The sequence below is a fragment of the Euprymna scolopes genome, chromosome 23 (genome assembly GCF_053919585.1).
Source record: "Euprymna scolopes isolate OS-2025 chromosome 23, ASM5391958v1, whole genome shotgun sequence".
Lineage (NCBI taxonomy): Eukaryota > Metazoa > Mollusca > Cephalopoda > Sepiida > Sepiolidae > Euprymna > Euprymna scolopes.
Window position 1 is genome coordinate 99,023,145 of NC_136504.1, and position 26,674 is coordinate 99,049,818.

Genomic DNA, 26,674 nt, shown 5'->3' on the forward strand with positions numbered 1-26,674 from the left:
TCTATCTGGCAGACACCTTATGCATATGCAAATGGTCATGAATGATAGTTTCCACAGACCATGTACTAATCTTGACATTTTGGGCTATTTGGCGAATAGTAATGCACTGATCTTTCAAAATGGCAGCTTCAACTTGATGAACAGATGCCTCATCAATGACAGAAGGGGTGAGGCGACCAGGTCTGGGAGCTGTTTTCCCAGACTTCCGGCCATGTTTGAATTCACAATGCCAGCGTTTTACAAGGTCATATGATGGGGCATTATCACCATAAGGTTCTTTTATTTCATCAAAAGTCTCCTGTGGTGTGTGTCCTTTCAAATACAAAAACCGGATCACTGCTCGACATTCAACAGGCTCCATTTCACACCTGACTCAGTTCAAACACCAGTAAAACAGAAACCACAATTAATTCAGAGCTGTAATTTGCCACATAACCCGTAGAGATATAGATCATTGCACATGCAAAATTTCAGCTAGATCAGACAACTGGAAGTGGGTCAGGGACATTACTTATTGCACGCCCCTCGTATAATAGAACATTAATAAAAAGTAATGGTTTAGTTTCCAGCTTTTGAAAGACATATACCAAATATCCAGTAGAAACAGAACAGAACATTAATACAAGTAATAGCATAGTTTCAGTTTCAGACCGGCAGATACCAAATCTCCATAATTGTTACATTCATCATATAAAGCAGTTTAAGTTGTTTCTCTAAAATCTTATTCAGCTGAGAGAATAGTGCATTTGTTTTGATTGATGTCGGACAATTTTAAACAATACTACTTTACCAACCCTTTAGAATACTTGACCAAAGTGCTTATGAAAGTACTTAAATGGCCTCTCCTTGATATTCCTTAGAAGGTTGAGACTGATCGCTTTCCCCTCAGAAATGTTGATCTTAAAACTGAAATGTCAAGTGGCACAATATATATATGCACAAATATACGGCATAATCACGTTGACACACCATCCCTCTCCCCTCCCATAAGATCAGCGAAGTTAAGCAATGTTGAACCTGGGCAGTGCTAAAATGGCTGACCGTATGGTAAGTCCAGGAGCTGTATGTGCTCTGAAGCCTGGAGAGGGGTGGTTACCGTCAGGCTATTCTTGCCCAAGATATACTGCAGTGAATAATGCAGCACTTCCACAACCCTGCAGGGTTAAAGGACTCTTAGAATGCCCAAATATATATAACTATCTTTGTATATAATAAAAGAGGTGCAGTTTTTCCTTTCTGGACCAAAATACGGTAGGTTTACAACAACAGATTGCACATAAAAATTTATTATATTTACTTTATCTAACTTTAGAACATAATTTCATACACATTACTTTGTAATATTAAAACTTGACATTTATTCCTAGGAGTGTAGCGTCATAACCTACGTAGCTCAAATTTTTCTCTTTCTGCCATAAGTCCTCTTACGACCCTATTCTACTCCACGTGCATTTATACTTTTTCTACTTTCCTGGATCTAAGCTGTCATTAATTAACTAGTAATTTCTCACACATCGCATATTCTTAACACTTTACCACTACTCAAATAATGATTTCTCCCTTCTACCATTCCTCACAATCTCATTGGTTGACGTCTATATATTCAGACATCCTGGATTGACCGAAACATCATTCAAAAAAGAACACTACAGAGATTAACACAAACATGCCCTCTCCTCCCATAAGATCAGCGAAGTTAAGCAATGTTGAGTCTGGGCAGTGCTAAAATGACTGACCATATGGTAAGTCCAGGAGCTGTATGTGCTCTGAAGCCTGGAGAGGGATGATTACCATCAAGCTAGTCTTTCCCAAGACATACTGCATTAAATAATGCAGCACCCCACAACCCTGCAGGGTTAAGGGACTCTCAGAATGTACAAATATATATATATATATATGCATACAAAATATATATATATATACATACAATATATTTATATATATACATATATATATATACAGACATACATACAATATATATATACATATATATATATACACACATACATACATACAATATGTGTATATATATATATATATATATATATATATATATATATAGAGAGAGAGAGAGAGAGAGAGAGAGACTTGTATGTAATGTACTGAGTTCGTGTAATCCAGTAAATTTTCATATAATAATAAGTTTTAAGCCAAAAAGAGATGACTTAAAACGTAAGCTACAAAATTATCATATTTCATAATTGAGCATTTATATACTGTATAAGCAAAATCAAGACTTCAAAAAGGTGTTGATAGCAACAAAAAGTGTATTTCATTTTATGTTACAATTGTTTCCATGCCAAAACGACAATTTCAAACATTATGGCGTTTGAAAATTTTCACAAAACCAGCATTTCTTCAGACATTATGAATAAAAACACTCTTGACAATAGAACATTGTTTAAAGAAAAAGAAAAAGAAAAAGAAAAAGAAAAAACAATAGAACAAGAAAAAGAAAAAGATAAAGAAAAATTCCCTTAACGGAAAAGGAGCATGTGAAAAACATTTATTCTGGAGGTAACCTCCGTGAAAATCCCAAACGCCATAATGTTTGAAATTGTCGTTCTGGCATGGAAACAATTGTAACGTAAAATATATATTTATATATATACACAAATGCACATACTTATATACCTTAATATATATTGTCACATAATCGACGCATTAGATTGTGTTTTAGTGAGAAAACATTTTTAATTTTAAATTTCATCTTTTTTAGCTGTCGGTAAATATTTTTGTTGTTGTTTTAATTATCGCTGAGACAAAAAGTTTAGAGAAAGAGAGGTCGAACCTGTAATGAGAGAAAGAGGGGGCATAGAGAGGATGAGATAGTCAAATAAACAGCTTAACCTCCCTTCCACCTCATAAGGATGAGTCAGCCAGAAGATCACTCGGTAGCAGCGCAATGTGGTTCTGGGTTCTTTACCGCCAAAAATGGACAAAGAAAAAAAGAGAGGCAAGCAGAATGCGGATGAAAAAGGAGAAAAGAGAAAAAAGGAGGAAGAAGAAACAAAGAAATACATTTTTTAGACACTTCTCGGCAAGTGGCCATGATGATTAGATAGCAACACTTTGTTCCGCGGAGTCAACCAAAAAAATGGAGCTACACTTTAGTGGGTACGGAATTCCCCACCAATGAAACAAGCAGCGCGTCTGTGGTCCCCCTCTGGTGCTGCATGTGAGATGACGGCACAAAAAATAGTGAAGAAACGATGAATGTGAGAAGTGTGAAGGGCCAACGTTGAGTTAGTGGTAAGGCAAGAGTATATGTTCAGTTTCCTTCATAATGGAGGATTAGCAGGGGTATGAACGATGAACTTATGTTTCATTTTGTTTTGCTCTTTTTTTGTTCTTTATTGATATATTTCTCCCCCCATCCCGTGGCATTTTTAGACATTAGCGTAAGACATCCCCCCTCCCTATCTCCATGATTTGTATTCTTCTTTGTTTAATCTCACCTTCTTTTCTTTTCTTCACCCTCCTCCTCTCATAGTCTATTTTTGTAATAAAATTGATTTAAACTTTAATACTCATGTTTGTGTTTCATTACTTTCATGTACTGTTCATTCATCTGTTCTATATTTTCCGTGTTTTGAAAGAGTGGGGCGTGATCGTAACAATATACACCTATATGACCAAGATCTATATACACGATGTATATATATATATATATACATACCAGCAATGACCAAGATCTTTATGATTCTCTCTATTTTGATCCTTAGAACAAGGTGCAATGGGGAAAAAGGTAGTTAATTTTTAATGCATCAAAAACCAAGCTTCTCTTCTTTCATCATAATCGCTCTGACCCCCATCAAACCCCAATTGATATGAATGGCTCTTGTCTTGGTTGGTTGGTTGGTTGTTTTTGTTTTACGGCATATCAACCCTTTTCGGGTTATTTAATGCCGAATCCAAAGATTTTGAAGAAAAATTTTTTTAATAGAATATATTTGTTGTTTTCACGTCGGTTTCTATTTAACCCATAGTTGGGACCCTAACAGGTACTACCACTCCAGGTCAGAGTGGACCTGGGAGCAATGGTAATTAAAGGGTGGCTCCACACTCTCCTAAGCCCACAAGCTGGGGCCTCACCACTGGATATAGTTTAAGGTCATATCCAGGACCCCCATTGAGGGACTTTTACCCTCTGCAGAAAGGACAGTCGGTGTATTCTAATGCCCCACCGACAGGGCCAGGCTCTTGTCTTGGAGAAGTTCCATATCTTGACAGGTTTCTGAGACTAATCTTCACTCTAGATCTGAAATGGAACATGTACCTCAAATCTGTTGTCAAGATCGCTGGAAAAATAGTTGGATCACTCTACTGCTCCTGTAGATATCTCACTACCGATGTAATCCTCTATCTGTATAAGAGCCAGATACGCCTTAAAATGGAGTACTGTTGTCACATCTGGTCAGAAGCCTCTTGGCATGCCCTATCCAACCTTGATAGAGTTTAAAACCTGCTTCAAAACCTAGTATCGGAATGCCCTTTTCTCTTCCTTGCAACCTATTGCTATTTGCTTTATTGTTATTTTCATGGCAAGTACTCGATTGAAATATAATCCTCTCTTGCCAAACTTTCACAAAAACACTCGACTAGAAATCTAAACACAGATTCCATGAACGAAGCTTCTTTCCCAGAACTGCCCGTCTATGGAACACTGTTCTGTTGGCCTGCTTCCCAGTTGAATACAACCTTCAAATCCAATGTAAACAAGTTATTGTTGAGCCATTTCCATAACTAATTAAATTCTACCCAATTTACACAATTAATAATTACTATACTACCACCTTATATTCATTAACCCTTATCCTCAAGTGGCCTTCGGGCCTTGATACGTGGTGATTTCCAAGTAAAATATATATATATATATATATATATATATATATATATAACTCACACAGATGCACACACACACACATATATATATATATATATATAAATGCACACATACCTAAATTCACACACACGCACATATATAAATGGAATTATAAATATTATCTTTAAAATTAGAAACTATCAAGATAATCAACAGCTCACTATTGAAGAAAAAGGAAAAATTTCCGATGAAAAATAAAATTAAATAAATTACAATATTTATCAGGTTGACAAGAAAGTTCCTGCGATTTTTTACTTTTCAATTCAGATGAACATATCTCGGCTCAAACAAAAATTTATTGATCAAAATGAACACCATCAGAATCAACACACTTCTGACAATTCAAAACAAGTGTATCTATGCCTGTAATGTAAAAATCTGGTTTGATATCGCTTAGGTTTTTGAAGCATTTCTCACACAGAAAGTTATTGAGATGCTTGAAAAAATGATAGTTCTGGTGAAAGGCCTGGAGAGCATAGCGGATGAGGCAGAGTTTCATAGCTCAATTCGTTCAACTTCTGCAGCGGTCAGGCATTATCATGGAGGATAACTGGGTCATTTCTGTTGAGTAATGCTGCGTATTTTTGTCGAAGTTTTTGATGCATTTCATCTGTTTGTTAGCAGTACTTCTTCGCTGTAATGGTTTCGCCTGCATTCAAAAAAACTGTAATGGAGGAGACCGGTCGCAGACCACCAGACAGTCAGCATGACCTTCTTTTGGTGCAACTCTGGCTTCGGGAAGTATTGTGGAGCTCCATCGGTGTCTAACCAATGAGCTGAGCATCGCCGGTTGTTGTAAAGAATCCAATTTTCATCGCAAGTCACATCCCAGTCAAGAAATGGGTTGTTTTTGTTGCGGGAAGATGACACTTCATAACAGCATTTCTTTTGGTTGTTGTTCAATTCGTTTTTTTGTCTTTCCAATCTCTCTCAAGTGGTTGAAAATCATTGTATATGTTACATCTAATTCAAAAGCTCTCGAGTTCTCAAAGAGTTGTTCATGGATTGCCTTCAACTAAGGCTTTTAATTGATCATTGTCAACATTTGATAGCTGATCACTACACTCATCATCTTAAAGACTCTCATCACCGACATGAAATTTCTTAAACCACCATTGCGCTGTATGTTCAGTAGTGGTTCCTAGACCAAACGTTTCATTGATATTGCGAGTTATTTCAGCAGCTTTTCGGCCTAGCTTGAATTGAAATAAAAAACTTGTGCGATTTTGCTTTTTGTTTTTCATCTTGTATTCAACATTCTGAAACGAAGACATAATTGGTTTAAAACGATTGTAATTTAAACGATTAAATAGAATGAAAAATGTTCTTGAAAATTATATATAAAGTAAAGGTATTATAATGGAAACTTATTTGGAAATACATTATTCGAAATCAAAATTAAAAATTCCGCAAGAACCTTCTTGTTAACCATCAAATTCACACAAAGAATTATAATAATTATGATAGATATATTTTTTGGAAAATGTTAACATTAAATATAGTTTTGTTTATGAACCAATAATTATGAATTTTGGAACATATATTCTCGGCAACATGGTGACTAACATGGGCACATCATCATCATCATTATTAGTAGTAGTAGTAGTAGTAGTATTTACTCATTAGGAGTAGTTATACAGACAATCATCAAAGATTTGTGGAATTCTCTGGAGTTTGAGTGAGAACAAGTCTCCCCAGATTTCCAGTATTCTCCACCTCTTTCAATAAACTTTGCAGATGAATTTTCATTATCACAATAACCGCTTACCATTGATTTCTCGCTATCAGCGACCATTGGTCTTCAATGGAATTTGGATGGCAATAAGCCTTCCCAAGGTCCCAGTCCTCTTTGCATTCATCCAGCAGAGGTCTGGCTAGTGTTTTCTCTCCTTAGTCTTTCCATCCTCCTGGACCCTCCTCACTTATTTTGTGTGGTGCCAGTTTATGGTAACACACACACACACAAAAAGGGGGTGGGTAGAGATGCAGAGATGTTAACTTACGATTATACAGTTTCAGTTTTCATGATTCCGTGTGATGTCCCTTTGTGCGTTACATCTGTAGCAGTTTCTGTATGTCTGGCTTGTGTCTGTAGCTCATGTGCATTCAAGGTTTTCCTTAGTATTTCAGCCATTTTCATTATTGTTATCTGATGTATCTTCTCAGCCATCCCTCTGATTCCAATTTCTCCCATTCTTTTTTGCAAAGTTTTTTCATATAGTGCTTCTACTATTAATGATTTTATCTAGACTTTTTTCATTTTCCATATTTCTTGCCAGTTCTGTGTATTTGTTCCGCATCCTTGATCTTCACTCTGTGGTCTGCTGGGACGGCAAACTCTACAATCGGGCAGGACTTTTCCTTCTTGTTGACAATTATGACATCTGGTCGTCTTGCTTGGATGGGTTTATCTGTTTATATATACATGTCCCATAAGATGTTGTGATTTTCATTTTCAAGTACTGCTGCCGGTTTGTGCTTGTATTATTTGTCTGGGTGTACAAAATGCAGTTGTTTGCATAATTCACAATGTACTGCCTTCCACACTTGATTGTGTCTATTTTTATATTCTTTTTGGCCTACATTGCTGCATTCACTTATTATATGGTTTATAGTTTTGTGTCTTTGTCCACACAGTTTGCATTTGCTGTTTTCTTGTGTCTTGTTGATCCTTGCTTTGATGTGGTTGGTTCTTATTGTGTTATTTTGTGCAGCTGTTATTAGGGATTCAGTTTCTCTGTTTAGGTTTCCTTTTTGTATTCAAGTTTGAGTGTTTTTGTTAGTCTCGTCTTTTGTTATCCTTATGAATCACCTGTGTAATTGTTTTTCTTTCCATTTTTCTTTTCTTACATACATTTTCCATCTTGTTTGTTTTTGCAGTGTTTCTTGCTGTGGTAATAATTCTTTTGGTGTTCTGTATTACATATTTTCCTAATTCTTTTTTTGTGTTATTTACATAGTCTTCTATACAAATCAGCTCTCTTCCTCTTACTTTTCTTTTCACATAGAGTCGGTTAGTATCATCCTTTGGGTGTAGTGCATTGTGTATAATCATGAGTTTCCTAGTCTTCTGGTTAAGATGCCTCAGTTCTTCTTAGGCCCAACCTATAAACAGTCCAGACTATCTTACTAATGACACTGCCCATGTGTTTATACCTTTAATTAGGCTTTTACTATATAGTTTAGTTTCAAGAAGTTTTCTTGTTCTTCTGGCATATTCCGTTACAATTTTCTCTTTCATTTTTGTTGCTTTGATGATGTCTGCTTCCAGAACTCTCAAATATTTGTAGGTGTCATGTTCACCTAATTCTCTCATCTCCATTTGGTTGGGTAGTTCCATACCTTCCATTGCTTTGAGTTTTCCCTTTTGAGGAGCGCACACTTTTCCATACCGCATGCTATTCAGATATCCTGGTTAAAGATTCTTCTTCTTCTTCTTATTATTATTATTATTGTTATTACTATTTATTTTGTAAATTCTACCATTCAAAGGGTGCATACACTACAGCTCACACTTATCCTCAAAATATTTTTAGTTAGATACAAAAAAGATTTAAGGGGAAGGGGGGGGTCACCAAACCTGTACTATACCCCACACATAAAAGAAAAACATTAATATTTTAAACTAATATTGTATTAGTGCATTTGTTTTTTCAGTGTAATTTTATGCGATTGTGGATTTATACAGCAAGAATGTAAGGAAAAATCTAATGAAAGAGTACAATTATGACATCTGGGATTTTCCTAAAATGGGAAACATTAAAAAATTTAAAAGAATGGAATTCATCATCAAGATAGCAGCAGACAAAAAAATAAATAAATAAATGTAGAAGAAATATGGAAGATATTGTTGTCAATTATCTCCCTTGACATAAAAAGCTGCCACTTTAAAGTAAAAAGCAAAACCAAAAATCTTACATTTCAAAATCCATTTGCATTCATTAGATTTTTCCTTATGTTCTTTGTATATAAATCCACAATCGCATAAAATTACACTGAAAATATGTCTTATTTCAATATAATATGCATTAGTGTCATGTCCTCCTCGTAAGGTATATAAGTTAAGGTTTCTAGTGTTTATATATTTGCATAAACTTTTTATGTACTGTGGCATTAGGACACATACCATAAGAATCATCAAGCATAACCTTTAAAAAACATATTTATACTTAATATTTTGTAAAGAAATTCGGGACACCCCATAATATTATTCTGTCTCTTGCTTATCTTAAGTAGGTCAAGTTTTTAAAAAATACAAATATCACTTGTCTTTATTTTTAAAAAATATCAATTTCTGAAAAAAAATTTTGAGATAAAAAAAAAAACATAAATGTGGAAGAAATACGGAAAATATTATTGTCAATTATCTCCCTTGACATAAAAAGCTGCCACTTTAAAGTAAAAACAAAACCAAAAATCTTACATTTCAAAATCCATTTGCATTCATTAGATTTTTCCTTATGTTCTTCTTTGTATATAAATTCACAATTGCATAAAATTACACTGAAAATATGTCTTATTTCAATATAATTTACCATTATACAGTTTCAGTATTCATGATTCCATAATTAGCATTTATTTTTTATTTTACGATAAAGTACTTAATATTTTTAATTTCTAAAATACATAGATGACAATAGATTCTCATTATAAGATAAACTGAAAGAGAGATGATGAGCACTAACAATCATATTCCAAATAAACAGGGTTTGGCTGATAACTTTCTATTTGGCTAGTAAACGAAAATATTTAATTGTCAAAGGTCAACTCAAGATAAATTGGATCATAGAGGCCTTCAATAAATGACAATAAATTTTCATTATAAGATAAACTCTAAATATGAGCAACAACTGAGAGATGATGTGCACTGACAATTTGTGACATTAAAATCACTTTCAAATCATATTCCAAATAAAGAGTAAACCCAAAGGGTTTTGTTGGTAACTTTCTATTTGGCTAGTAAGCGAAAATAATTGTCAAAGGTCAACTCAAGATAAATTTGATCATAGAGCCCTGAAAGAAATGACAATAAATTTTCATTATAAGACATATATTATATAACAACTGAAAGAGAAATGATAAACACTGACAATTTCTCACCTTGTGTTTCATTTTAAGATACCCTTATCTTGAATGAGTCAAGTTCAGGAGTCATAAGTCATTTTGTAGGTAAGTATTAAAAAGAAAAACAAGTTTATTGTAAGCTTTCATGATCTACATTGATGAAACGATATTGGGCATAAGACAGTAAAAGAACAACTGAAGACTGCTCTAACATTTCTTTAAATCATTTCCAAATCCTATTCCAAATAAAGAATAAACTCAAAGATATTTACAGCTGTTTTCAGCTGTTTCAAGGCAATGTTTACTTAATTTCATACAATGAAATATTCCAAGATATTTAAAGAAAGAGAAGACTGTTCTAATATTAAAAAAAAAAATTTTCAAATCGCATTCCAAATAAATATTATACACAAAGATATCAAAGTTATTCACAGCTGTTTCAAGGCAATGTTTATTTAATTTCATACAATAAAACAATCTATAATGCTTAAAGAATAGAAAGAAGGCTGTTCTAATATTTCTTTACCTGTATAAAAGTCCTTTCTCCAGGTTTCTATAAAGCTCTGTGTTATACAGGTACCGCATGTCAGCCTGGGTTCCAACAAGGACAATTGGTGTCGTTGGGCAATATTTACGGATCTCGGGCACCCAAACCTTCTTCACATTAACGAGTGATGACGGTTTGACGACGCTGAAGCACAAGAGTACAATGTCTGCCCTAAAATGGGAAACATTAAAGAATTAAAAAGAATGGAATTCATCATCAAGCATTCTTTTTGTCCTATCATTACTATTCTTCTTATTTTTTGAAGCCAAAGAGAAAGATGATTTTTTTTAAATTAAAATAAAAGCAAAAATAAAATCTTGAAAAGACAAAAAATAAAACTAAAAATGGAATCTATCATTAAGATGGCGGAGGAGGGAACAACAAAGAAAAAAAATTAAAATTAAAAAAAAAAACAAATTCAGAAGAAAACTTTTTTAGTACTTGTACAGTTTAATCAAGACATTAAAAATGAAAATATTGAAAAAAGTTATATCGTATGTACCCATTATGGAATGAAGTTCTCTGAAAAAAAATTCACTTAATTTGATTAAGTAGTTTTTTTTGTTTTTTTTTATAGCGGAAAAACAATTTTTTTATGACAGCGAGCTGAAGGTAGCCATGTTTAAATTTTGTGACCATGAGGAAGGGAAAGGGTGGGCGCCACAGGGAGATAACTCAGTCTAAAGCACCGACAGCCCCCTTCCTATGTTAAATAACAGCTTCTCTTCCTTCCTCATTTTTATCATATTGAACGTTCTCACTTTATTTTTGCATACTGATGTAAGTTGACCTTTCACACATTACCTTTTAAAGCGTCTTTCTGTAATAATTATTGTGTTTCTTTTTTCGATGAATAAATACAAAACAAACTTAATTTTTATCTTTGAAAACTCTTTTGTCATATAGCAACAAAAATGAACATTGTGATTTTATTACCTTGTTTTCATAATTTGTTTTATTTTAAGTCAGTTTTCATTTTGATTCTGAAGCCGGAAAGTATTATATATATATATATATATATATATATATATATATATATATATATATATATATATATATATTTGAAAATCTTTCGAGGGGTACAGAATTTAATGATGGCTACATATAGACCAATATACATAATGATTATTTAAAAAATAAAAAATGAAAATAAAGGCCAGCTAACCCGGTTTCGATCCTCGCTCAACAGAGCCAAATCGATTAAAAAAAATAAATAAAGTCATGAATATGGCAAGGGAAAGGAGAAAAAAAATATATCAAAAATAAACAGGGAAAACAAAATTACATAGAGACCAAATTAAGTCCGAGAAGATTTTCTTTTTGCTTGCAAAGAGAAGGTCTCATCGACTTGATATAAATAGTCTCTAGAATTTTTAAATGATATGGAGAGTGCGACCTGCTCAAAATAGTGAACATGTCGACACTGAAATTCGTGGCACACGCATGGTTATTTATAAGGTGGTCGCAAATCGCAGAACCATACGTATTATTCAAAACATCCGACGGCGATAAATTTGCATAACGAATTTTCGAAGGCACATGCTGTTTCAAACGAAAATCTAATCTTTGTGATGTTCACCCAACATAGTGCGCACTGCAACTACATTTAAATAAATAAATAAGAGAATTATTATGGTGGGGGGGAAGAACATCTTTGCGAATAGACGGCAACATAGGCCTGGTTGAAAAAACAACACGAGGATTAGATGCAAAATAACACCATTGTACAGACACAGAAATTTGCTTGGCAAAACGGTCACTAATGTTGCCCAGCCAAGGTAGACATAGGTAAACAGGACATTTATTAACCGTAATTTTTTTTTTACGTTTATAGAAATTGGAAACCTTCTTATTAATAACAGTTTTAACAATATCCGATGGGTAACCATTATTACAGAGGGTCCTTGTAATAAATTTCAACTCGTCATCCAGATTAACCCTGGAACAAATCATCAAGGCCCTATGTGTTAATGTCTTAATCAAATTATATTTTTGGTTTATAGGGCAGAAAGAGTCCCAACGAGTATAGAGACCCATAAAGGTTGGTTTACGATAAACCGAAGTAAGAAAACACAAAGATGTCTTAGACACAAGTACATCTAAGAACGGAAGAGTAGAATTCGTTTCCTTACCGTGAACGTTATTAAGAGACACAAAAAAAGCATCCACATTCGTCTCGTTGTCAAATAAGCAAAAGGTATCAACGTAACGAAAATAAATGTATGGTATGCATAAACCAGACAATAGATCCTGTTCATGAAAACCCATAAAAATATTAGCCAAAGCTTGTCCCAATGGGGAACCCATGACCACACCATCTGTCTGTCTGCACATAACATTGTTAAAACTAAATTCTACCGACATAGTGGCGAACTTCATCAATTCTACAAAAATATTTTCTGGAATTGGAGGAGTCGGAAGTTTACTTCGATATAAGGCATCAGCACAAATATAAATCGTCTCTAACAAAGGAATGCATGTAAAAAGACTAGAAATATCAAAGGAACACATAAATTTATTTGAATGAGTGTAATTTTGCATAAAGTTAGCAAAGCTAAAAGAGTCTTTAATGCAAAATGAACTAAAACGTTCCAAAACAGGTTCTAAAATACTTGTCAACCATTTTGCTAAATTATGTTGACAGGACACAATCATCGATAGTGTGGGTCTCAACGGTACTCCCTCTTTATGGGTCTTAGGCAAACCATACAATTGGGGGCGGATGGAACCCGTGGGACGAATTAAATTAGAAATGGAAGTGGGAAAAACACCACTTTTAACCCATTTGACAAGTTGCTTTTGGAACTTGGTCTCGATAGAAATAGTAGAATCATGAGTATCTACCGGACCTAATTTGACAAATTTATAGGTGTCCCCCAAAATAGTCAACATTTTATTGACATAATCCTGGTGATCCATTATGACTACGCCAGAACCTTTATCGGGTTTTGTGATGACTAAAGATTTATTATGACGAATTGTTCACTTCGCCATTTTGCTTCACAAAACGAAATAGGCGTGCCAGCATAAGAATGTGCAACGTCATTAAGTTTCTTTATTAATTATCATCATTAAGTATATATATATATATATATACTAGCATGCGTGCCCTGCATGGCCAAGTGTTTTTAGTCAATTTTTCAATATTTTTCGTCTGAAAGGTCGAACTTTAAAACGATACTGATCTTGCGAAAATCCGTTGTCTCTGTCGAAAGTTTTAGACAGACATGTAAGCATACATACATATGCACATTTGTACATTGGTAACTAAAACTTTTCGATCCAAACCGGCTAAAGAGCTTGCCCTATCTCTGAATACCCTTTATGTAAAATTTCAAATGTTTAAACCAGAAATTAGCTGAGTAATTTGGTAGAGACCGCAGAGGTCAAATTTATTTTAAATTTGACCCCTATTATGACCCCTTAACATTTACAGTTTGGGGCTCAAATCAAGTTATTAAGTTAGATCCATGTCCAAGGAACCTATATCTAAAATTTCAAGTGTTTAGACCCAAAATTGTCGGAGGAGTTTGGTAGAGTTCTCAAAGGTCAAATCATTGAACTTTAACCCCTTAATCACCAAATTTCTGCCCGAAAACCAATCAGAGGGATTTTCCCACATCTCAGTACCCTGTATATCAAATTTCGAGTCTGTAGACTTAAAATTGACAGAGTTATTGCGTGGGGAAATGTAGACACACAGATACACAGACATGTTCACTTTTATAGATATATTAGCATTCCAGCTTGGCGTTGCCCGGAGGTTTGGATGTGTCTGTTGAGCAAAAAAAAAAAAAAAAAAAAAAGTTATAGTAGGAAGGCAGGCTCGACCCGTTCCGCAAAGGAGGAAAAGAATGGGAAAAAAACCTGACGACTTTGTGGTTACGACCACCGCTAAACCTGAAGTGACTCATGTTTAAATTTAGGCTAGACAATCGAAAGGAGAGGATGACTTAAAAAAATATCGGCGAAAAAAGCGCCCCCCCCCCATAGAAAAGTGTCTAGTTAAAGGTGAAGATATTAATGTTTTTAGCCAATTTTTCGATATTTTTCGTCTGAAAGGACGGACTTTAAAACGATACTGTTCTTGATAAAATCCGTCGCCTCTGTCAAAAGTCTTAGGCAGACATGCAAACATACATATATACATACATTTATATATAGGTAACTAAAAATTTTCGACCCAAAGCGATTAAAAAGCTTGCCCTATCTCTGAATACCCTTTATGTAAAATTTCAAAGGTTTAGACCAGAAATTGTCTCAGTAATTTGGTAGAGACCGCAGAGGTCAATTTTTTTTTATCTTTGACCCCTATTATGCTCCCTTAACATTTATTGTTTTGGGCTCAAATCAAGTTATTAAGTTAGATCCATGTCCAAGGAACATATATCTAAATTTTCAAGTGTTTCGACCGAAAATTGTCGGAGGAGTTTGGTAGAGTTCTCAAAGGTCAAATCGTTGAACTTTAACCCCTTAATCACCAAATTTCTGCCCGAAAACCAATTCCAAAGATTTTCCCAAATCTCAATAACCTGTATATCAAATTTCGAGTCTGTAGACTTAAAATTGACAGAGTTATTGCATAGAAATACACACACACACACAGATACACAGACACGTTCACTTTTATAGATATACTAGCATTTCAGCCTGGCGTTGCCAGGGTGTTTGGAGGTGTATGTTGAGCAAAAAAAAAAAGAAAGAAAAAAGGTCAATTTTTTTAATTTGACCCCTATTATGACCTCTTAACCTTTACTGTTTTGGGCTCAAATCAAGTTATTAAGTTAAACCCATGTCCAAGGAACCTATATCTAACATTTTAAGTGTTTAGCCCCAAAATTGTTGGAGGAGTTTGATAGAGTTCTCAAAGGTCAAATCATTGACCCATTAATCGCCAAATTTCTAGCCGAAAACCGATCACATCGAGTTTCCCAAATCTCAGTACCCTGTATATCAAATTCCGAGTTTGTAGACTTAAAATTGACAGAGTTATTGCGTAGGGAAATGTAGAAACACAGATACACAGACAGATACACAGACACGTTCACTTTTATAGATACACTAGCATGGGTGATAGAGAGATAGATAGATAATTGCTGACATGGTTTGACATCGTCTGAATACCTAAGCTTGATATATATTTATATATATATATATATATATATATATATATATATATATATATATATATATATATATATATACAGGGTGGGCCAAAATAAGGGTCCTATCTTTAAATTTGAATAACTTCCACAAAATAAAAGTTAAACTCACCAAACTTTATGTGTGTGTAGACTGACCCTTCCGAGATTTTTTTGAAATAAACAAAACAAATTTTGGCCGAAAAACACTTCTTAAAACTTACATGAATTTATGAATTTTTAAAAATAGGACCCTTATTTTGGCCCACCCTGTATATATATATATATATATATATATATATATATATGGTGACTTTTGCGTGAACATGCAGATTTGAAAGTGACTTTGAAATTTATAAACTGTTGAATTTAAAGTAATTTTCTGTATGAAATAAAGATTCTTTATTTAAAACATCTGTTACTTATTTTAATGATAAAAAAATATTTATTATTTAATTGGAATTTATTTATTAATTTATTTATTGCGGACTATTATCCTCATCTTTTTTTAGTTGTTTCATGACGTTTTGGCCAACTATTCCTCTGGCCTTCGTCAGGTGGTAACTGCAATGGATAGGAACTCTGAATTTCCTGACTGCATTCACTGCATTCACTGCCTTCCATAGTTGTCGTCTCACCACGTTTTGGCCAAGTAAGCCTCTGGCCGGCTTTGGGTAGGATTGAAACTGCTATCTTCAGACAATTCTCCCCTGGAACCGTAGAGATTCAACGTCTCTATCAACTGCGCTATGGGCCCCGAAGGGCGATCAAGGTTGAATTTTTTGGTCTTATAAACACATGTTTTTATTTATTATCTGATCTTCCATGGTCAGGTCTGTACCGAATTGTATATAATATTTAAGTGGAATTCATTAAGATGAGTATTATTTATTGTATATAATATTTAAGATGAGTATTATTTATTGTATATAATATTTAAGATGAGTATTATTTATTGTATATAATATTTAAGATGAGTATTATTTATTGTATATAATATTTAAGATGAGTATTATTTATTGTATATAATATTTAAGATGAGTATTATTTATTGTATATAATATTTAAGATGAGTATTATTTATTGTATATAATATTTAAGATGAGTATTATTTATTGTATATAATATTTAAGATGAGTATTATTTATTGTATATAATATTTAAGATGAGTATTATTTATTGTATATAATATTTAAGATGAGTATTTGTATTATTTATTGTATTTGTATTATTTATTTATTATTATTTATTGTATTTGTATTATTTATTGTATATATTTAAGATGAGTATTTGTATATAATATTTAATCAGGAGACTCAACCCAAGTCACAAGGCCATTCTTGAGTTCGTAGGCTAGCATCTTACTTCAAGATCACTGGCAATTAACACAAGAAAACCAAGAATTCAGAAAAATTAAGTGCCTATAAATGCAATGTCAGGAGGCATTCATAGTAAACGATCTGGAAGTATTCAACAATGTTGAATTCCCACTAAAGTTGACCGCTTTTTTTCTAAATTTCCTAAAGAGGGCTCAATATTAATTTCCTGAAATGGTTTTATAACTATATTTTTTAAATAAATATTAAAAATTATTTTTATTCCTACAAACACTAAAAGTCTCCTGCTGATGCAATCATCAGTGTAGGAAGTGATATTTATTCATTTTATTTATTGCGTAAAAAAGTGCTTAAATTATTGTGTAATTTCACCTAACACTTCAATGAACAAAAAATATAGTGAACAAATATAGTTTGTTGAGTCAGTTTCCATTTTGTCTCTGTAGACAGAAAGGGTTTATATATATATATATATATATATTAGAGAATTAGAAGGCTATCACAATGCGAGGAATGGGATATAGTCATTGTTGTTGGAAGAAGACGATAACCAGTGGCGATTTACAAATCAATAAGTACATACATATGTGTCTATATATACATATATTTATTCAGTTGTCTTACTTGTTATGTCTGCGACAATATCCATAATAATTTTGGAAAAAAATTCCCTTTTCAAATGGTAGACGTGACAGATCGGTTCAAAGCATGCTAGATGATGGAACGGAAATTGGATGGCTGTGTGGAGCCTCGGAGCAAATGTAAGGTGTAGAAAATGTGTAAGGAAAGTCCTTTAAAAATTACTGCACCCTCTGTAGATGTATAAGGAAAATCCTTTAAAAGTACGGCGCCCTCTGTAGATGTATAATGTTGCAGCAACGTAAAGCAATTCAATAACCAGTAAACACCGGTTCTGCACGGAATCCAACTAGCAAGGTGCCTAGACGGACGCGAACGGTTACTCAGAACGGCCCAACAACGGTAAGATATGCTCACACGGCACGAGAAGCAACAGCAACACAATTCCCGACCAAGTCAATCATCGCTCTCGCAACGTCTTTCAATCACCCGCTTTTATGGCCGTTGTAGGCTGGCTAAATTTGCATATTGCGAGAATTCATGTGACTTTGCGAGATATCATCCTTTACAAAAGATGGCGGCCGCCATCTTGATCTTTCTTTATCTATTTTCGGTCGGCGACGCCGAGCCGGTCCCGAGGTAAGTCTTTCCTTTTCGTCCGTCTCTCTTACGCACCCACACAACACACAAACACGCGGGCGCTTGTCTCCTGGATGCACATTACACTCCCCCCTGATCTGATGATCACATAGAGAGCATTGTGGGGGTGGCCTTTTAGTGTGTGTGCTTCTGCGAAGAGGTACATTCACCATTTCAGATTCGGGTTCTGGATCTGGTTCCGCCTCATCAGATGAAGTATCGCTATCAGTCTCTGGAGGGGGCTCACTGAATCCGTGTATCGGCAGCTCATCACTAGACGCTTCACTGCTTTCTTCTGTAGTTGTGTGACGCACCTCGGTAGCTGGGCGAAGATCTCGCACATGTCGTAGGGTTCCATCGCCCAAAGCAGACTGCTGGCTAATCACTCCAGATATTTGTCCTCGCTTAAACTTGTCGGTGCACTGATTTCCTGGGGGCCGCACCCACACTGGATCTCCCACTTTATATCTGTTACATGTTCCCTTGCCGGCTGGCTGCGTAGTGTTGATTCCCTTCACTCCGACTCGGTACGTGTAAATAGCATTCGCAGGTGTGGTTGAAGGAGACGTCCCGTCCTTTGGCATAATGTTGTACCAATATGTGGATTCTGTAATAGTACATCGCTTCCTTGCAGCAATTCTCTTGATGCTGCGATGGCTTCTTTCAGCAATGCCATTTCCTGACGGCACATGTGCACATCGCAACCGTAGTCGGACGCCCCACTTATCTAACAACTGCCGGACTTGCTGACTACAAAACGCTGCATCATTGTCAGTCAGGAGCTCTTCCGGCGCACCTCGCTCAGAAAAAATGGATGATAGGTGGCGAACAACATTTGCCGAATCCTGTCTGGTCATCTGCCGCCACACCGCAAATCTCATAGGCCCGCAATCAATGAGAGTTAGAAAGGGCTTGCCACTGTAATGGGTAATATCCATGGCCAGCCGCTGCCACACACTCTCAACTTCCAATCGACCCTTCTGCCATCGCTCTGGTGCAGGATCAATAGACTGGCAAGCCTCACAATTTCTGATGATCTGTCTAACATCCATCTTGGTCACTGCTGGGTATACACGCCTCACAAAATAAAGGGTCCTCTTGATACCCGGATGTCCGCTCTGTGCATGAATTTTTTGTATTTGACATGGGTCGACTGCAACTGCACAAGATCGAGCAGTAATCTCCGTTCCCATCCTCGCGGCTTCATACCATTTGTGAGGTACTCGGGTCAGTTGGTCAGCATGATTACAATGTGATGGCACCAGAGTGACGCTCAGTGATAGCCCATACTCAGATACCAGGTTTTTTAGCGTGTCTAGCCTTCTCCGTATTAACATTTCGCTTGCTGCCTTGGTACGGATTCGTGTCCGTCCTGAAAGTGTGTCAGACACCCAGTGGTAGACACAGAGAGAATCTGTGTACAAGGGCAGCTTCTTAGACTGCCACTGCAGGGCCAGATTTATCCCCTTTACAACAGCGTCCAGCTCTGCCAGATTGATATTCTGAGAATCTGTTACAGGCCGCAGCCAACATGCATCCTCGAACACGTTTCCTCCTTGCTCCAACGATACTCCCAAGGCCAAAGAACTGGCATCAACCCACACATCTACGTTGTCTCCATTAACACACCACCGCCCACACGGAATCCAACTAGCAAGGTGCCTAGACGGACGCGAACGGTTACTCAGAACGGCCTAACAACGGTAAGATATGCTCACACGGAACGAGAAGCAACAGCAACACGATTCCCGACCAAGTCAATCATCGCTCTCGCAACGTCTTTCAATCACCCGCTTTTATGGCCGTTGTAGGCCGGCTAAATTTGCATATTGCGAGAATTCATGTGACTTTGCGAGATATCATCCTTTACAAAAGACGGCGGCCGCCATCTTGATCTTTCTTTATCTATTTTCGGTCGGCGACGCCGAGCCGGTCCCGAGGTAAGTCTTTCCTTTTCGTCCTTCTCTCTTACGCACCCACACAACACACAAACACGCGGGCGCTTGTCTCCTGGATGCACAGGGGGTTTAACATATTTTTTTGTTCCTTTTTTTATAAAACGTTTTTGTATATATATGTATTTTATTTATTTATTTATTTATTTTAGTTTATAACTTGTTGCTTTAGCTTAAGCTTTTTTTTTCTTAATTCTGTATATTCTCTGTCTATTATGTTGTCTTTATTATTATTATTATTATTATTATTATTATTATTATTATTATTATTATTATTATTATTTTCCTGCTGCTCCGTATTATTCATTTATTTGTTTAATTTATTAACATCCTAGCATATTCAGTGTGATGACTTGGTATATCTAGGTCACATAAGTCGCTAATAAGCTGGTACTGGTTAGCTTTTGAAGGAGAGAAGTGGAAGCGGGGTGCGGGAGGGGGCGCTCTCAGTTGGCTGTTGGGTGTTTAGGTTAAGGGTGCGGTTATCAGGAATAGGAAGATAGCTGGGAAGGGGGGCACTGGCTGACATTCCTTGGGAATTGTTAATTTATTTATTTTAATAAAACTATAAGTGGTTATAGATGGAACATTTTTTTTTTCTATTTAATTCTTTATTATTATTTGTTTATTAATTTATTTGTGTTTGTTGTTAGTGTTTATTTGAATAGGTGGGTTAGCTTAAATCAAACGTTTTTTTGTTTTTTTAAATTGGTTTATGTTACTTCAGCTAACTATTTTTTATTATTATTATTTTTTTATATATATATATATATTGCTGTTTTTTACTTATTTATTTAATTTCTTTTATTTGTTATATATAATTTATATGGGCGGGGAGGGGGGCTTGTGGTAAGGCCCTGTCTGAATTAATGTATGCGCAGTGTGCAGTGGGCAGTGCCTGTTCTAATGGATTATGGTTGTAATGGTAAGTCTTTGGTGGGAGCCGTATGTAAAGTTACATAATGAATGATGATCCAAGCTCCAGTCTGTTGTTGAGTTCTGGCCGTAATTTGGATATTAGTAAAGATTCCTTTATGCGAAGATTCCCAATATTGCGTTCTGTGGTTAAAATATCGACTTTAATAGATATATTAGTGTTTCTGCAGGCGTTGAGGTGTTTGCGGAATGATGATGCTTGTATTTGTATGTGTTCCTTGATTCTTATGTGTAGGGGTCTTGTGGTGCTGCCCACGTAGAATTTCCGCAGGCAGAGCATTCTAGTTTGTAGACTTACATGTGTGTGGTGGCGTATGGTTGCGGGGTATACGGGGCAATTTGTTAGTGTGCATGGTGGTGGGTCCTCGTTGTGCTTGCGTTTAGAAAGCTGCTGTCTAAGGGATGGTCCGGAGTGGGCTAGTTGCACATTGAGACCCTCCCTTCTGATGGCCCTGCTGATAGCCGTTGCGATCTTGTTGCTGAGATGGGATATTTTAAGGAAGCAGGTATCGGTGGGGAAGCTTCTTACATGTTTCCTCATGTTTCAGAGGTGTTTAATGACGGTGCTAGAGTATTCGTTTGTCTCTAGGACCTGGTGGAACTGTTTTGTGCATTCTGTCTTTTCCTTAGGCTTACTGCACTTGTTTTGGATGCGGATGATCTCATCCCTAGCATATCCGATAATGGCCTTAGCAGGAAGGGCCGACTTGAAGTGTACAAATATACTTCGGCTGCTTTTCGGTAGAATTTAGTAATGACGGTCCCTTCATCTGATATTTTTAGGTTGAAATCTAGGAGTGATAGGGATACGTCATCGCTGGGGTGTTCGATGGTGAATTCTATGTGTAGGTCGGTATCAGAGAATATGGTGTAGATGTTCTCAGTATCGGCGCATGATGATGTGAGGATCAGGATATCATCGACATATCTCCAGAGAAATATGACCAAGTTGCACGTGTTGACGGCTTGGCGTTCTAGTCTGTCCATGTATGAGATGGCTAGTATTCCTGAGAGACTGGAACCCATGGGAAATCCTGTAATTTGTCTGTATGTTTGGCGTTAGTAGGTGGAGTATGTGTTGTCTACTATTATAAGTAAAAGTTTGTAGATGTCTGAGGGAGTGAGGCCAAAGCAGTGTAAGTTGCAGGAGGAGATGTGGTCGGTGATTAGATCTACTGCTGGGTGTGCAGGTACTGTGGTGTAGAGGGCAACTACATCGAGGCTAAAGGCGTATTTATGTATACACACACACACACACACACACACACACACATATATATATGTGTGTGTGTGCGTGTGTGTATACTAAATGTGTATGTATATGCGATACTAAAGTTATAAAAGAAAGTTTTAACAGTATTTGCCTTTGGGTTGGAGGGTGTTTAGTATTAGTATTCTTATTCATAGTATTCTTTTTGTTCTGTTATTACTATTCTCATTGTTTTTATTCTTCTCAATATTACTGTTATAATTATTTCATGATTGTTATTTGTATTACTGTTAATATGGTTGTTGTTTCATTTATTACCATTGTTACATTTATATTATATTTCTTTACTTTGTTAATGGTATTATTTCACTGCTATGGTTAGTTCTGTTAGTGTCATTATGAGTATTGCTATCAGTAATATCATCATTATTTGTATTATATTATTCTCAGTATTACTGAGTAGTATTAGTAGTAGTATTAAAATTCCATCACTTAATCTAATTAATTATTTAGTATTAGTAGTAATAGTAGTAGTATTACAATTCCATCACTTAATCTAATTAATTAATTCAATGGGCAATGCCGGGACATAGATAAACTAGCTTTTAATAAAGAACAAACTTTTTAAAGTAAAAATAGAAATAGACAATAAAAAAACAAAAGCAAAAATAAAATAAAAAAATAAAGAAAACTAGAATTGGAATTTATCATTAAGATGAGTGGGGGGGACAACAAAAAAAATACAGAAGAAAAATTGTTTTTTGTATTACTTGTTTTCATCTGATTATTAATCTTATCTTGAGTGTTATCTGTGCAACGTTTCAGTCGGTATAGCCTCCAACTTTCATCAGGCATGCTGGTCACCATCTTAGAAAAGAAAGGAGAAAAGTTACTGTATTCTTGGAGTTGTTTTTTTTTTTTTTTTGCTGTGGTTTCGTATATGTGAAAATAATTTTTAGTTGCCAAGCCGAGGTGACACTAATAAAGTTTGACGGGATTATCTTTCTTTTACTGTTGAAATTTTAAGTTTTTTGTTTTTCTTTATAATTATAGATTCCCATATACTGCTGATATCTACGCTCGGTCTGCTCAGTAATTTTTCCTTTTTTAGCATACGTGCTGCTTCTTTAAGTCGTCTAACTCTCCATCTTGCATCCTTGTTAATTATTTTGACCTCGTTCCGTAAAGGGAAGTGTGTTCCTTTTTCTTTCCATATGAGATCAGCTAGTCCCGACCTTTTAATCTACTCCCCTGTCACAGGTTTATAGTATTCTTCTAGCCTTATCTTTAAGGAACGGCCGGTCTCACTCTTGTATAGTTTTCTGCATTTTCTCCTTCCTTTTCCAAGATGGTGACGATTATGTCTGATGGTTCGATGAATGACCAAAACGTTGTACAAATAACACTCAACATGAGAACAACAGTCAGATTCAAACAAGTAATACAAATAATCAGCCCTCATCTAAAAAAATTCAGAACTGTAAATAAATTTTTTATCTTTATTAAAACAATTTTCTTCTGTATCTTTTTTTTTCATGTATCTTTTCAAAAAAAGAAACAGACAATTTAAAAATTTCAAGTAAAAAAGAAAGAGAGAATTTTAAAAATAAAAAAAGTAAAAATAAAATATTTTAAAGGCAAAAACGAAACACAGAAATGGAATCTATCATGCAGATGAAGGAGAAAAAACAACAAACAAGGCTACATAAGTTGTTATAATTGTTTTGTAAATTTTAAATAGAAAAATTATTTTTTTTAAATAAAAAGTAAATTATATTTTTTAAAAACTGAAATAAAAAACATAAAAAATAAAAAGCAACAAAATACAAACAAAATAAATAAAAAGAAGAGAAAACAATATGGCTTCTAATTCAAGCAGAATTCAATTCAATTCAAGCAGAATGAATGCAAGTTACAATGTAAAAAGAAATTAAACTGTTTTACTGTCTGTAATAAAATTAATCTCAATTTAAAAAAAAAAAAATCACATTTTGATGACCTCTATCTGTAATTGCAAAAGACTTTCTTTGGTTCTTGTCCAGAATTCCCTCTATATTAAAAAAAAAAAAAAAAAAATATCATATTCCAAATATCCGGTAAATTGATCAGTACTTTTATTTTTAAATTAAGAAAATGAAAAATTATAGGTAACAGAAACAATTCAAAAAAAAAAAAAAAAAAAGAGAGAGAGATAACTCATCATTTAAACTTATGAAATTAATTCCCATTAATTACTTAAAAAAATTTTATTTTTTAAATACAGATATAAAAATAAAAATATTTGATCAATTTATGCAATTTTTGGAATATGATATTTTCGTTTTGTCACAGCTACATACACCATAGCGATTTGTCTTCATTTTAGTTTTTTTTTAAATGGCGAGAATTCTGGACAGGGAGGAAGCCGACATGATTACAGTTAGTACAATTTAATTTAAAACAACGAAAATCATTAAAAAAAATCAATCAATACAAAAGCTATCAATAATTGATGACATTTTCAAGTTCAGATAATAATAAATCACCATAAAACCTTTGATCAGGTAATCACTGAGAGATGGAGTCTTAATAAAAATACATGTTCTCATCACTTCACTGAGTTGGCATCAAGAAGAGCATCCGGCCTATGAAATATCTTCTCTATAGTATAGAGTATAGAAATGACTTCCAAAATTAACTGGGTGCATTTTAGCCAAAACAGTGAACAATTCTAATATGAATTTTAGGAGCCTTAAACTTATTTTGTTTTCTAGATGTCCAATCTGACATCATTATATAGCACCATTTATTATTAGAATAATATCACAGCAGACAAAAAAAAGAGCATCATCTTAAGGACATCCTAAATATAAAAAGGTCAACTTATCATGTGAACAGTTCAATAAGAGCTGCTAGGAAGACCTTATCCTGCCTTGAGAGAGTTCAGAATAGACTTCGTAGCCTAATGGGGATGACCGTTTCTTTTCCCTGCAACCTCTTTCTTACAGAAGAGACGTTGCGACCCTGTCTCTGTTTTATCATTATTTTCATGGCAAGTGCTTGTCTGAGCTCCAATCTATGGTTCCCCCCCTCGCCAAACATCCACGAGAAACACTTGTTTGGCTGAAAACACTATCAATAATTTCCCTGACTCTTTATCTGTGCCTAAACCTAAACATAGATTCCATGAACAAAGCTTCTTTCTAAGAACTGCACACCTGTGGAATTCTCTTCCATTTACCTGCTTTCCAGCTGACTACAATACGGCCGTCTTCAAGTCCAATGTAAACAAGTTCTTGATGAGCTGTTGCCCTTAAGTAATCCAATTTACCAAATTTACACCTCTAACGATTACTATGATATTGTCCTTTTGACCACTGTACACTCTTTAACCCTTATCCTCGAGTGGCTTCTGGGACTTCATAAGTGGTGATTCCTATGTAAAAAAAAAAAAAAATGTCCCAAGATACTTTCCAATTTAAAGACCAAACCAAAGATAGGCGAAATTGGAAGTTAATACCTAAAAGCTATTGTCATATGTCAGCATGTAAAACGGACATTAAACTATTACAAATGATGGTGATGAAGAAGAAAAAGAAGAAAGAAGAAGAAGAAGAAGAAGAAGAAGAAGAAGAAGGAAAGAAGACAGTAAAATTATAGTATATCGCACTCAAACATATCTATAATGAACATTTTACAAAGTCCTTATTCAACAAAGTAAATAAGTGACAAAATATCCCATTTTTTGTTTTTCATCTTGAATGTCATTTTCACAATGTTTCGGTCGACGTAACCTCCGATATATATATATATATATATATATATATATATATATATATATATATATTAGTAAGTTATAAAATGTATATGGCGATTAAGCTACACTGAATATTCCGCGTTTCATCCACTCTAGGATTCTTCAGGCTTATGCGCTCTACCTACGTATTGAGCACTTTTGAAGTAAATACTTAAAGTTTACGCATAAATCTATACTTTCGTATATTAATTTTATGTGAGTAAATTAAGTAGTTATATATATATATATATATATATATATATATATATATATGTATATATGTATATGTATAAATAAACAGTAATATAGTAATAATAATTGGTAATAAATAGTGATATTTACAATTAGAATAAAATAGGTTGAAGGCCCCCAAAATTCACAATAGAGCTGTTCACAAGACACGTGGCACAGTGGTTAGAGTACTTGGAAAAATCAATTGTAAAAGTGATATTCTCAAATACAATTGCGGATTACTTAGGACCCCTATTCAGTCATGGTTGATGGAACGAGAACATGCTACCCCTGTGAAGTAAATGAATTCGACAGAAACATTCCCAAGTTCGACAAGATACACCTGAAGAAGGTCGAAAGTTACATCAACCAAAA

General features: G+C 34.7%; 1 protein-coding gene and 1 long non-coding RNA gene across 2 annotated transcripts in view; one reads left to right on the top strand and one right to left on the bottom strand.

The window, feature by feature from the left end:
* Positions 1–26,674, bottom strand: part of LOC145246058 (rho-related BTB domain-containing protein 1-like) — a 160,268-nt gene that overhangs the window by 40,508 nt on the left and 93,086 nt on the right. The window contains exon 4 of the mRNA XM_080107899.1: positions 10,476–10,667. Coding sequence (XP_079964025.1) covers positions 10,476–10,667 — 192 coding nt within the window. The remainder of the gene's footprint in view (positions 1–10,475; positions 10,668–26,674) is intronic.
* LOC145246059 (uncharacterized) overlaps positions 1–26,674 on the top strand; it is an 80,851-nt gene that overhangs the window by 10,514 nt on the left and 43,663 nt on the right. The gene's annotated exons all lie outside the window — the stretch shown is intronic.